The sequence below is a fragment of the Erigeron canadensis genome, chromosome 7 (assembly GCF_010389155.1).
Source record: "Erigeron canadensis isolate Cc75 chromosome 7, C_canadensis_v1, whole genome shotgun sequence".
Lineage (NCBI taxonomy): Eukaryota > Viridiplantae > Streptophyta > Magnoliopsida > Asterales > Asteraceae > Erigeron > Erigeron canadensis.
Window position 1 is genome coordinate 10,389,094 of NC_057767.1, and position 12,500 is coordinate 10,401,593.

A 12,500-nucleotide genomic window follows, 5' to 3' on the forward strand; every position below is an offset into this window, starting at 1 on the left:
TCCAACTCGTCTGATTAACCCCCATCCTACACAAAACATTCCTTCGCCGATTCCTCAAAACATTGTTTCTTCGAGAACTATTATTGACACAAATGGCAACCCAGCCCATTTGACCAGAATAAATACGAACCAAGTCTCAAGCTTGCCAACTTCAAATGAGGGACCTTTAAACGTTGTTACTACACCCCAACGACGCCGCGGCAGACCTCCATCTTCTGCAGGTTCTCCGTCTGTTCAACGCAACGTTCGGTAAGCTTTACATAATCCTGCTTCGTCAAGCAATGATCCTCCCGACATCACACAAAATACCGATGTATACCGAAACGCACGAAAACACCGTAAGTAACAACTCTGAGTTACTTGTCTTTAATCTTTACTACATTGCAAGAGCTATTTATTAACATGTTATGTTTAAATTTTTTCACATTTCAGGTAGGATGTTTGCATATTGGGACTGTGGTGAAGCGGTATGTCAGTATATACATTGTGGAGCAAGGTTGTGGTATGCAGAGCGCACAATTAAAACATATTCACCCAGAAACCCGAAGTTCTCACTCTGTTGTGGAGACGGAAAGGTGCAGCTGCCTTTTCTCCAAGCTGCTCCAGGGTTATTAACAACATTGATGGATTATAATGGCGGGGATCGTTCGCAGGTGTTTAGAAAACATATGAAGCTTTTATCTTCGATGTTTTCTTTCACATCCACTGGTGGAAAAGTATGCACTGATATAAATGATGGTGGTGGCCCTTACACCTTTCGTTTGAACGGGCATAACCACCACAGAATGGGAACCTTATTGCCAACTCATGAGGATGGTCGTCCTAGATTTTCCCAACTTTACATATATGACACCGAAAATGAAGTGGAAAATCGTTTTTATGCACTAAACAAGAGGCTGACTTCGAGTCGTGAAGATGTCATTCTTCGATCATTGGTTCAAGATTTGATATCTATGCTAGACCAACATAACTGGCTGGTACAGGCATTCAGAATGGCAAGAGAAAGGTTCAGTACTTCACCAATTCATCCTGTTACTCTTCGCCTAATAGGCACACGACAAAGAGACGGACGCCAGTACAACTTACCAACTGCTTCTGAGGTGGCTGCATTGATACCAGGAGATGGTAACCCTACTGATTACAGGGATGTAAATGTCAAAGAGCGAGGTGGTGATCCAGGTCATAATACAGTTAAACGTATTTCTGAGTTGCACCCGAGTTTTATGGCTTTGCAGTATCCATTGCTTTTCCCATATGGCGAAGATGGTTTTCATTTGAACATACCTCTCAATGTGCTTGAAAATGCTCGGAGGAAAAACTTAAGTATGAGGGAATACTATTGCTTTCGTTTGCACCATAGACGCCATGAACGGAGTACACTGCATTCAGCAGGTCGCCTTTTCCATACATTTGTGGTTGATGCATATTCTGCTGTACTCGAACATGATCTTGATTGGTATAAGAGAAATCAAGATACCATCAGATCTGAACTATACAGCGGTTTGGAAGATCGCATTACTAATGGAGACACAGATTTACATGCAATCGGTCGGAAAGTTATCTTACCTTCATCATTCACAGGTGGACCTAGACATATGCTGCAACAATATCAAGATGCCATGGCAGTATGTCGTTGGGCTGGAACTCCAGATCTATTTGTAACAATGACATGTAACCCGCGATGGCCTGAGATACAACGCGAGATTGATGCTGCCATACCGGGACAACCACCATGTGATAGACCAGACCTCATTGCACGTGTTTTTAAAATCAAATTGGACGAGCTAATGACAAACATAAGGAAGAAGAATCATTTTGGACAAGTAAAGGCTGGTTAGTATTTATGAATATATTTTACACCAATTTATATATATATATCATTTTGATCATCTTGTATAAACTGTGATGCTTATTTTATGCAGTTATCTATACAATTGAATTTCAAAAACGTGGATTGCCCCATTGTCATGCTATCGTTTTTTTGCACGATCACGACAAGCTTTTTAGTCCTGCTGAGATTGATCATGTCATATCTGCAGAATTGCCTTCTGAAGAACATGATCCAATTGCATTTGAAGCTGTTCGTAGTCATATGATGCATGGTCCATGTGGAGAGCATAATCGTTCAAACTCTTGTATGTCCGGTGGAAACTGTACAAAGGGCTACCCAAAAGAGTACTGTGAGGAGACGTTTGTTAGACGTGATGGGTGGCCACGGTATAAACGACCTGCTAATGGTAGAAAAGCAACAGTTGGCCGGAAGAATATTCCTCTTGATAATCGCTTTGTTGTCCCCCATAACGTTGATTTGCTTGTGAAATATGATTGTCATATAAATGCCGAGTGGTGCAACCAGGGGTCATTGGTAAAGTACCTCTTTAATTATCTTAACAAAGGTCCAGATCGTGCAACAGTGGTTATTGAAGGTCAGAATACTAGAATGTCCTTTAGGGAGATGTTAAGCAACGAGAACGAGATTGAAGGTTACCTCAATTGGCGTTACATTTCAGCTTCTGAAGCATGTTGGAAACTATTTGGGTTTGAAATGCATTATCATTCCATCGCTGTTTAAAGGCTTCCATTTCACGAGGAGCACTATAACAGAGTTTACTTCAACGGTAATGAACGACCAGAAGCTGTTCTTGACAGGCGTTCTTCTGTTGTGACTAAGTTCACGGCATGCATGACCGCTAACACATTGTATCCAGAAGCTGAGGATCTAACTTATGCTGAGTTCCCACAACACTTTACATGGCATGAACATGATAAAGAATGGAAGCCACGTGGTAACCTGTCGAGTATAGGCCGTATATATTATGTTTCTCCATCAACGGGGGAATTATACTATCTTCGAATGTTACTAAATATTGTACGGGGTGCCAAGAGCTTTGATGATATCAAAACTGTAGATGGTCAACTGCATCCCTCATATATGTCTGCATGTAAGGCATTGAATCTGCTAGGGGATGACGTTGAGTGGATATAGTCAATAATAGACGCATCTCAATGGAAGTTAGGCAATCAGCTTCGTGAGCTCTTTGTAACAATATTGTTGTTTTGTGAAGTTTCTGATCATGCACACTTCTTCAGAGAAGCCTTTCCTTATCTTTCAGAAGATGTTGTTTACTCTGAGCGTAGGACTTTGGAAAACGATAATGTGGAGTTTACAGAACAGGAAATTCTAAACTACACTTTGAAAAGGATAGAGTCGATATTGAATGGTAACAACAAATCGTTGACTGATTTTCCAAACCTCCCTCAGATTGATCATACCTTGATGAATATTGGTAGGAACCGGTTAATTGTTGCTGAAAGAACATTCAATGTGGCCGATGAATGGAACCAGTTCACCCATCTGTATGCTGGTTTAAATCACCAACAAAGAGATGTATATGATAACATAATGCAAGCAGTTAATGCGAAAGATGGAGGTCTTTTTTTTGTTTACGGTTGCGGGGTACTGGGAAAACATACTTGTGGAGAACAATTATAGCATGGATACGGTCTCTTGGTAAAATTGTTCTATCTGTTGTCTCATCTGGTATTGCTTCACTTCTATTGCCTGGTGGCCGAACATCACATTCGAGGTTTCGCATCCCTCTTGAAATTGACGACCAGTCATGTTGCGGGATAGATGTCACTTCAGATCTTGCAAACTTGATCCGCGAAACAAAACTAATAATTTGGGACGAGGCACCTTTGCAACATCGACATGGTTTTGAAGCTGTTGATCGCACATTCCGTGATATTTGTAAGCAGGATAATCCAAATGCCTTGAACCAAGTTTTTGGTGGAAAGGTTGTAGTTCTCGGTGGTGACTTCAGACAAATTTTGCCTGTTATCCCAAATGCACGTAGGAGCGACATTGTTTCATCTTCAGTTAACAAGTCATCAATTATATGGGATAATTGCAGGGTTTTTGTTTTATCAATTAACATGCGGCTTCGCGACCCGTCAATGGATGACACAGCGGTTGAACAGAGGATGGCCTTTAATAAATGGATTTTAGATATGGGGGATGGCAGACTTCCTGCAATTGCACTTGCCGACGAAGATGAAGCTACATGGGTAACTATTCCTGATGACCTTCTGATTCCTGTACAGAACGACCCTATCGATGCTGTTGTGCAAAGTACATTCCCTGATTTGCCAGATAGAATCAACGATATTGATTACTTGAAAGAGAGGTGCATCCTATGTCCAACTAATGATGTGGTTGATAAGATCAATTTACGTGTTCTCAATAGCATGACGGGTGATATGCATGAATTGCTAAGTGCCGATCAGATTTGTCCAACTACAGACAACTTGGAAGATATGCAAATCACATATCCTCCTGAGTTCCTTAACATGTTGTGTTTTTCAGGGATACCAAATCATAACTTGAATTAAAGGTTGGCGCCCCGATCATATTGTTACGTAATATTAATTTGCAACGAGGTTTGTGTAACGGGACACATCTGGTCATAACTCAGATTACCCGTTTGGTTATTGAGGGAACGATAATCACAGGAAGTCATGTCGGTGAAAAAGCTTTTATCGGACGGATTGATATGACTCCAACAGATACAACATCTTGGCCCTTTCGATTTAAGCGACGTCAATTTCCAGTCAAAGTATGTTTTGCCATGACAATAAACAAAAGCCAGGGTCAAACATTCAACCATGTTTGTGCTTATCTTGAGAAACCAGTCTTTACGCATGGGCAACTATACGTTGTTGCATCTCGGGTGACTTCTCGACATGGCCTTCGATTCTATATTGATAACGGAGGAAAGTGTGCTAATAATCTAACAAAAAATGTTGTTTTCAAAGAGGTGTATTATAATTTGCCTATAGGTATGGTCTAATATCGGTGTTGCATAATAAACTTGGATCATTATTAGCATAATAATAACCTGTATTTCAGCAGCTTATTGAACAAAAGTGTATTTATAAGTTTTTAGCCGCAAATAGTCTGTGCGTTTAACACTTTCTTCCCTTTTTTTTTCTTGCAGCCACGTTGAACAACAATGAGCAACAGTTATAGATATATTAGTGATTTGCGTCCTAATTTGACTGACAAGTGGATGATCAATGCTCGGGTATCACGATTATGGACTACATACAATCCCATCACTGTCGCGTTCTTTCTATTGACATGATATTAGTCGACGAACGAGTAAGTAATTCATATGATTCTCCACTGCCCGTGCTCTTAAATTTAGAGCCATTTCTGATATTCATCAACTAACAATTGATTGCAAAGAATTGTTTTCGATGCATCATTTCGTTTTTTGGAAGTAGTGAATACACTCATTTTGTAATAACTATAATATGATTGAATATCCTTGTACTTAATATTAGAAAGCAGTCTTTTAAGCTGTTCTTTTTAATGTGGCATCATTATGAGATAATATTTTCCACTTGATAAATGAGGTGTAAGTGTAACATTACGGAAAGATAGAGTAATACAACCTGAGATGTAACCATCTATGTTTACTAATTACTTTTATTGTGTTCATGTGTTGTCACATAAGACTTGTATTGTCTAACACATTTGTCTGCGTTAATTTGTTGTGGTCATCATAATTAGCGATCTTCAATACATGCAAAGGTGCCTGTTAATCTTATGCATAAGTTCAAGAATTCTGTCGTGGAAGGTTCAGTCTACAAAATACACAAGCTCAAGGTGGTTAAATATGACTCTAAGTACAGGCCTTTATATCGTGAGTTTTTTGTTGAGTTCTTATTTGCAACCCGTATACAAGTGTCCCCTATACGTCCACATATGTTTTGTCACTATGTCTTTGAGTTTGTGGCATTCGACAAAATCCATACTCGTCTTGGAAATGATACATATCTCACAGGTTAGTTTCTTTTTATGTTTTGATCCTATAGGTATCTGAAAATGCAAGACACATATTTAGACATGTATATTGCAGATGTCATTGGAGTCCTTTTAGAGTGGGGTCCTGTCGAAAATGTTGTTGGAGGCAACGAAAGACCTGAATCAAAAGTTCAAAAAATTGTCATATCCGACACGAGGTATCTTATCACATCCAATAACATCTTTTATTTCCATGTGTTTTCAAAAACAAAGTTATAATAAAACAACCGCAGGGGCACGCCGCTAAATATTGCGTTGCTGGGAAACTTGGCTTTCAGTTACGATGATAATGTGATTCGTTCAAAGATGGATACCAATATCGTGATCGTATTGACTTGCTGCAAAGTTGGAAAATATCTTCGTATGAGTAATTAATATATCTATATATGTATTTTTAAAGGATTCGAGGTTACCATGCCTTTAGCATGACATTATTTTTTAACTTCTAAGGTGCACTGCAATTGAGTACTACAGTAGCAACCAAGCTTTATTTGAACCTTCCGATTTTCGAAGCCAGCAAATATAGGGACAGGTTATATAGTCTATCGTTTTTTTTTGTAGATAAACACGACCAATTTCTAACCATTGTTACTCGCAACTATTTTCATGACATCATGTTATTACAGACCAATTCAACCGGTTATCTTTACATCTGTCGAAACCAAAGCTGAAGACTTGGTGTTGACAAGTATTCCAGTTGTTTATACCTGTTTAGATAACGGTGTTAGTGAGGTAATTAGTATTTTTGCAATAGCAATTGACGATGTACTAATTCGTTATACATATAATGCAATCATTTGTGTTTATGCTTTGGACCTTTCTTACCAGGGAACAACGTTTGTAATTTATGCAATGGTCATCGGATTTGACTTACATAATGACTGGAAGTTCATACAATGCCCTCAATGTTATAAGAAAGTGGAATTCAGAGGAGTACATTATTACTGCGAAAAGTGTCAACAGGATGTTATAAACCCACGTCAAAGGTAAGCTACTATTATTGTATTAAATTTTTCTTTAGTCTGCTTCGTATTAGTGATGTTATTTCAATATAGTTACAAGTTGGTGATAGAAGTCATGGACAAGATGGAGCGAATGCATTGTGTTCTTTTTAACACCGCCACGGAAATGATTTTAGGATGCACTGTGGAAGAGTTGATTATGATGACTAATAACGAGGTTAGTTAATTGATACATTTTTCATTAGTTTAACAACAAACAACCTAAGCAGTAACTTCTCATATGTTTCTAATTTATAGGGCGCTGATGATCCCGAATGGATATGGGATTTCTTCTATAATAAATTGATGGGAATAACAGTCGTCTTAGCGATCAAAGTTGATGGTTATAATTTGGCACCTCATTTTTCACGTAGGTATACAGTCACTAAATACTACGGTTATCATCCCGATTCCCTAAAGGACTACAATGGTGTGACTGGATATGTAGGCCAAACGATGGTGCCAATGTTTGGTAATCTTCACTCACATGCTAACTGTTGTGATTCTAACGAGAATGAGTTGCCAAATAGTGTAACCGAAGATGAGGAAATCATGATTGACGAAATTCAATGGGGAGTAGGGTGTCTATCAACTACTCGTGCAAGTGCATCAACAAATACTTGTGAAAATGTGAAGGATGAGCAAGTGAAAGATGAAGATATGAAGGACGGACTTGATATGGAAGGCGTGAAAGATGTTATTGAAAAATAATGAAGTTACTTAAGAATTCGCCGCATAAATATGGATTTTCATAAGTGTTCGTATTATTGGTTTGAACAAATCTCATTTTTTAGGTTGCGACTTGTGTTTGGATCTATTTCTTATGACTTTGTCACTTTTGTTTATGGACTATTATGATTTCGTGTTTTTTTCAGTTTGGTATTTTCTTTTTTGTTTTTTTGTGTGACATATAAAATTACTTTAATAATCGTTACCCGAGCTACGTACGGGTATTGTACTAGTTATTTGTTAGTTTAGTAAAAATCTAAAAAAGGAAGATGAGGTAAGAAAACAATCTAAAGGTTACAATTAAATTTTGTTTTTCATCTAAGGGTTGTGGATTTTTTAAAAAAGAATTTAGGAAGCTCTTTTATAGTTATTGGGAGATTATTATTATTATTATTATTATTATTATTATTATTATTATTATTATTATTATTATTATTATTATTATTATTATTATCATTATTATTATCATTATTATTATCATCTTCTCCCCTAATGAAAGTATGGAATTACAAAACCAATTTATGGAAATACCGACATAGCATTAACGAGGATAAATTTAATCATACGTAAGTACGTAACACATTGTTAACACTACTTTTACATAGATTTTTATCTATGGACTATTTTCTGTTGGTTAGTCATTGTATTATTGATCATTGTATATTGATCAACTACTTTAGGTTAAGAAAAAACTGTTACCTAACATCCTTATATTCACATCCTTATATATATATATATATATATATTGAAAAGTTATTTTAAAAACCCTTTTTCCGCGAGAAGCTTTGAGAACTTTTCAAATCAAGTTCAACCGATTATTATTTTTTACATGAAAATTATTTTTTAATTGTTTTCTGTAATCTTATGTGTAATTTTGAAGTTTATAATTGTGTGGAGGCATGGATTATCATCCGTTATACAATTATGTGGAGATTTGGATTCTTGATCATATGTGCACAAATATTGTTATGATTACATGTGATTGACTTGCATACATGTGATCATAGCAATATTCGTGCACATGTGATCAAGAAATCCATGCCTCTACACAAATATAAACCTCAAAATTACACATAAGTTATTCAGAAAACAGTTAAAAAACAAGTTTCATGTAACGAACAATCATCGGTTGAGCTTGATTTGAAAAGTTCTTAAAGGTTCTCGCAAAAAAAGGTTCTCAAAATAACTTTACCCTATATATATATATATATATATAATAGGTAAAATAAAATAAGTATTAAAGTAAAACAAATGAAACAAGTTGCTTTCAACTTTACTAGTTTAGTTGGAATCATTTTGACCTTTGGATTGAAATCAAAGGTCAAGATTCAAAAATTATATTTGAATTTTGACCATTGATTTTAATTCAAGGGTTGAGATCACCAACTTTACTAGTAAAGTTGAAGCTAACTTTAGATGATTTCAATCTTAAAACAATAGGTTTTTCTTCAATAAAATCACCGTGCATCATGAAAATCATTGTGCATCAATTGGTTCGTGAATCTTTGTGAATCAATTTAACCATGATCTAAGGGTCAAGTTCTTGTCTTATTTATTTTACTTTAATACATATTTTACAATACCCAACACCTAATCGGTCAACTATTTTATAAGGTTATAAAATACGAGTTTCCATTACAATGCAAAGATATGTCATTACTAGTTTTCATCATTATTCACCTACAAATCTATAATGGATAGTTCATAGATATACACCCAATTGTTGATTCTGTTCTTATACATTGTCATTTCTACTATATCCATCTATCTTTAAATTTTACACAAACCCATAAAAAAATATACAAGTTTTACAAAAAACCATTCAAATTTCATTTTGAGACTTGAGAGGATCTTCCAAGAGCGCTACACAACTTAATTTGCATATATTAAATGGGAAATGATCTCTACACAGCCATTTTTAACTATACATAACATTGTACGCATTATACATTTGTACAGTACAATAATATAATGCATACATTGTTGTGTATGGCAAACATGTTGTGTAAGGATCGCCTCCCATATTAAATAAGTACCCACATCTCTAAATATATATAAAATAAAAACCTTAATTCATAATTGGAAAAGTATGTACCCTTAGATAAAATTCAACTTTTAATTAGAGTCATTCATTAGATCAAATGATAATGTCATATACCTTATTTACCTTTTTTAGATTTAATTTTATTTTAAAAAATTTAAATTATTATTATTTCCTTATTAAAGTTTGTAGACATTAATATTTAATGTTTTTAATGATATAATTATAGAAACTGATACTTTTATATTTTACATCATTTTTCATCTTTAAAATTAATTTTTAATTTTTGACGATAAAACTATTTTTTTTAACGTAATATGTTTTTATTAATAATTTTTTTCTATAGAATTTTTATCATATAACGAATAAAATTTGGTTATAATGATTTTTGTATATGATTTTTATCATATAAGTATATAACAAACAAAATTTGGTTATAAGGAATTTTTTTATATGATTTTTATCATATAACGAATAAAATTTGGTTATAAGGATTTTTGTATAAGATTTTTATCATATAACGTTTTTATTAAATCAATGTTTTGAAAGCCGAACCAAATATCAAACCGACCTTCTTAATAAAGAACTAAAAAACAAATATGAAGTTTATAGTAAGCTATCACAATTATATATCAGAAAAATAACTATATGAAGATTGCAATGATATTATGCAAAATTTTAACTTAGATTAACACAACATGCGATATATAGAATGATAATTAAATTGCTTAATTTTAATAGATGAAGTATTCATTTTTGAATTGTCTAATGTTAACCGGAATTTAAACGACGACTAATCACTACTAGAAACAGGGTTATCCTTGGCCCGCTTTTTATGACCCACGCTAATAGATAACGCGCAAAGTGAGAAGTCATAAAAATACTGTCATAATTTGTAAAATCTGAAGGGTTTATGACACACATTTTTTAGTGTCATTGATATCGCCTATTTTATATATAGTTATTTTACGCAATATCGTTTCTTTTATTTATTTTATACTTGAATTGTTATTATTTATATCGACTTTTATATTTAATATGTGATTTTATTGGGTTATAGGTGTATAAGATGAAAAATGGCAAAAATAGACCAAATGAAGATTATTTGTCAATAAGGAGCCAATGATGAAATTCTATTACTTGAATTATGAACTTGAAGAATAAAAGTCCAAATCACTTTTATACCGACTCGGCTAGATGAAAGATCATACTACAAAAGAAAGTCAAACAAAGTCAAAATTAATGTGCAAGTGTGTGAAGCTGTCGAACAAATTCAACCGCAATTATGAAATTGAGAATAAAAGATGATGGTGGTCTCGTGGTTTTCTCAGCCAAAAAGAAGAAAAGGCTCAAGGCCTTGGGCCTTGTGGTGCGCAAGCCCAGGAAGCAAGAAAAGAAACAAGCTGGCCCATCCCTTGTGTTTGTCCAGTTCAAAAAAAAAAGATAGAGGCCGCAACCTCTTTTCCTTGTGACAACAACAACTACTGTACCCAATCCCTGAGCGGGATATGGGGAGGTGAGCTGTAGACAGTCTTAACTCTTTTCCTTGTGAGTCGGCAGAAAAAAAATAAGGCAATTGCCAACGTGGGCTTTACGTATGAAAACTAACTCAGCATTCATATAATCTATATAAATAGAGATCACAATTCTCTTATAAAAAGGAGGTGCTGGAGACAATTCGTAAGGCAATTAATAGGAATTAGAGATTCGTACGTGAGGCTAGAGGTGTCGGTCGAGAAGGGAATTTTAGAGAAGAGGATCTCGTGGGTGTACGTCAGGAGGTCGACAGAAAGTGAAAGCCTTTTGGCTTAGTTTTCGAATTAAGCAGCATCAACAAAAGCAAATTCTCGTTCGACTCTTTTCTCTTTTATATTCTTTTTAGTTTTTTATTGTGAGACTATATTACTATATAATTATTATTATAGATATTATTTATTCGATTATTGTTTAAGACTAGATTTTACACAACAGGACCCTTCAAATAAAGCTGCTGTATATCGACATATATATTTTTTTCACACATTAATTACAAAATTTCTTTTGTGAAGCAGGATTATTACCATTACCATATCTATACACATCAAGCTTTCCATATAGAATTGAAGAATTAGAATCCAACCCCAATATCATTAATTCAAAGCCTCAATCTCTCCATATAAATAATAATGTATATACGTACCCTTCAAATAAAGCTGCTATCGACATATATATTTTTTTAACACATCAATTACGGTTAGTTTCTTTCTTTGTTCATAAATCACAAGTACGTACGTACAGTCCTAAGAAGTCATCATGTCGAAGGCCATCGTGGTCAAGAGTTCAGACGGGGAGACGTTCGAGATTGATGAGGCGGTGGCTAGTCAGTCACAGATAATCAAATATATGATTGAAGACGGATGTGCTGATGGTGTTATCCCTCTTCCAAACGTCACCGCTAAGGTCCTTTTCAAAGTTATCGAATACTGTAAGAAACATGTTGATGATAATTCAGAAACAAAGAAAGATAATCATCATGATGCAGAGGCTGCTGATCTTAAAACGTTTGATGCCGAGTTTATGCTGTCATTGAAAGATGGTGTTCATGCATTACATATTTTGTCGGTCTTTTTTGTTGAGTTGTAAAGGCTGCAATTTATCTGGAAATCCAGGGTCTGGTGGATTTATGCTTGGATTATACATTCAATCTGGACATTGTCAAGAATCAGTTCCCAGACATGACTCCCGAAGAGGAAGCCAAGTTTCGTAGGGAGAATGCATGGGCTTTTGAATAGTATCGTATCGCGTCTCATGTGAAAGTTTAGGAACTTAATATTATTCTTTATGTGGTATCTGAAAGTAGGAAAGCAATTAAGTGCATAAC

At 35.0% G+C, this 12,500-nt stretch overlaps 2 protein-coding genes across 2 annotated transcripts; both read left to right on the forward strand.

The window, feature by feature from the left end:
- Positions 1 to 311: 311 nt before the first annotated feature.
- Positions 312 to 2,572, forward strand: LOC122608945. The gene is made up of 3 exons (XM_043782013.1): positions 312 to 342; positions 433 to 1,833; positions 1,923 to 2,572. The coding sequence occupies exons 1-3, from the start codon at positions 312 to 314 to the stop codon at positions 2,570 to 2,572; spliced, it is 2,082 nt and encodes a 693-aa protein (XP_043637948.1).
- A 9,360-nt stretch (positions 2,573 to 11,932) lies between these two features.
- Positions 11,933 to 12,411, forward strand: LOC122608946 (SKP1-like protein 1B). Its single transcript, XM_043782014.1, has 2 exons — positions 11,933 to 12,215; positions 12,257 to 12,411. The coding sequence occupies exons 1-2, from the start codon at positions 11,933 to 11,935 to the stop codon at positions 12,409 to 12,411; spliced, it is 438 nt and encodes a 145-aa protein (XP_043637949.1).
- Positions 12,412 to 12,500: the final 89 nt, after the last annotated feature.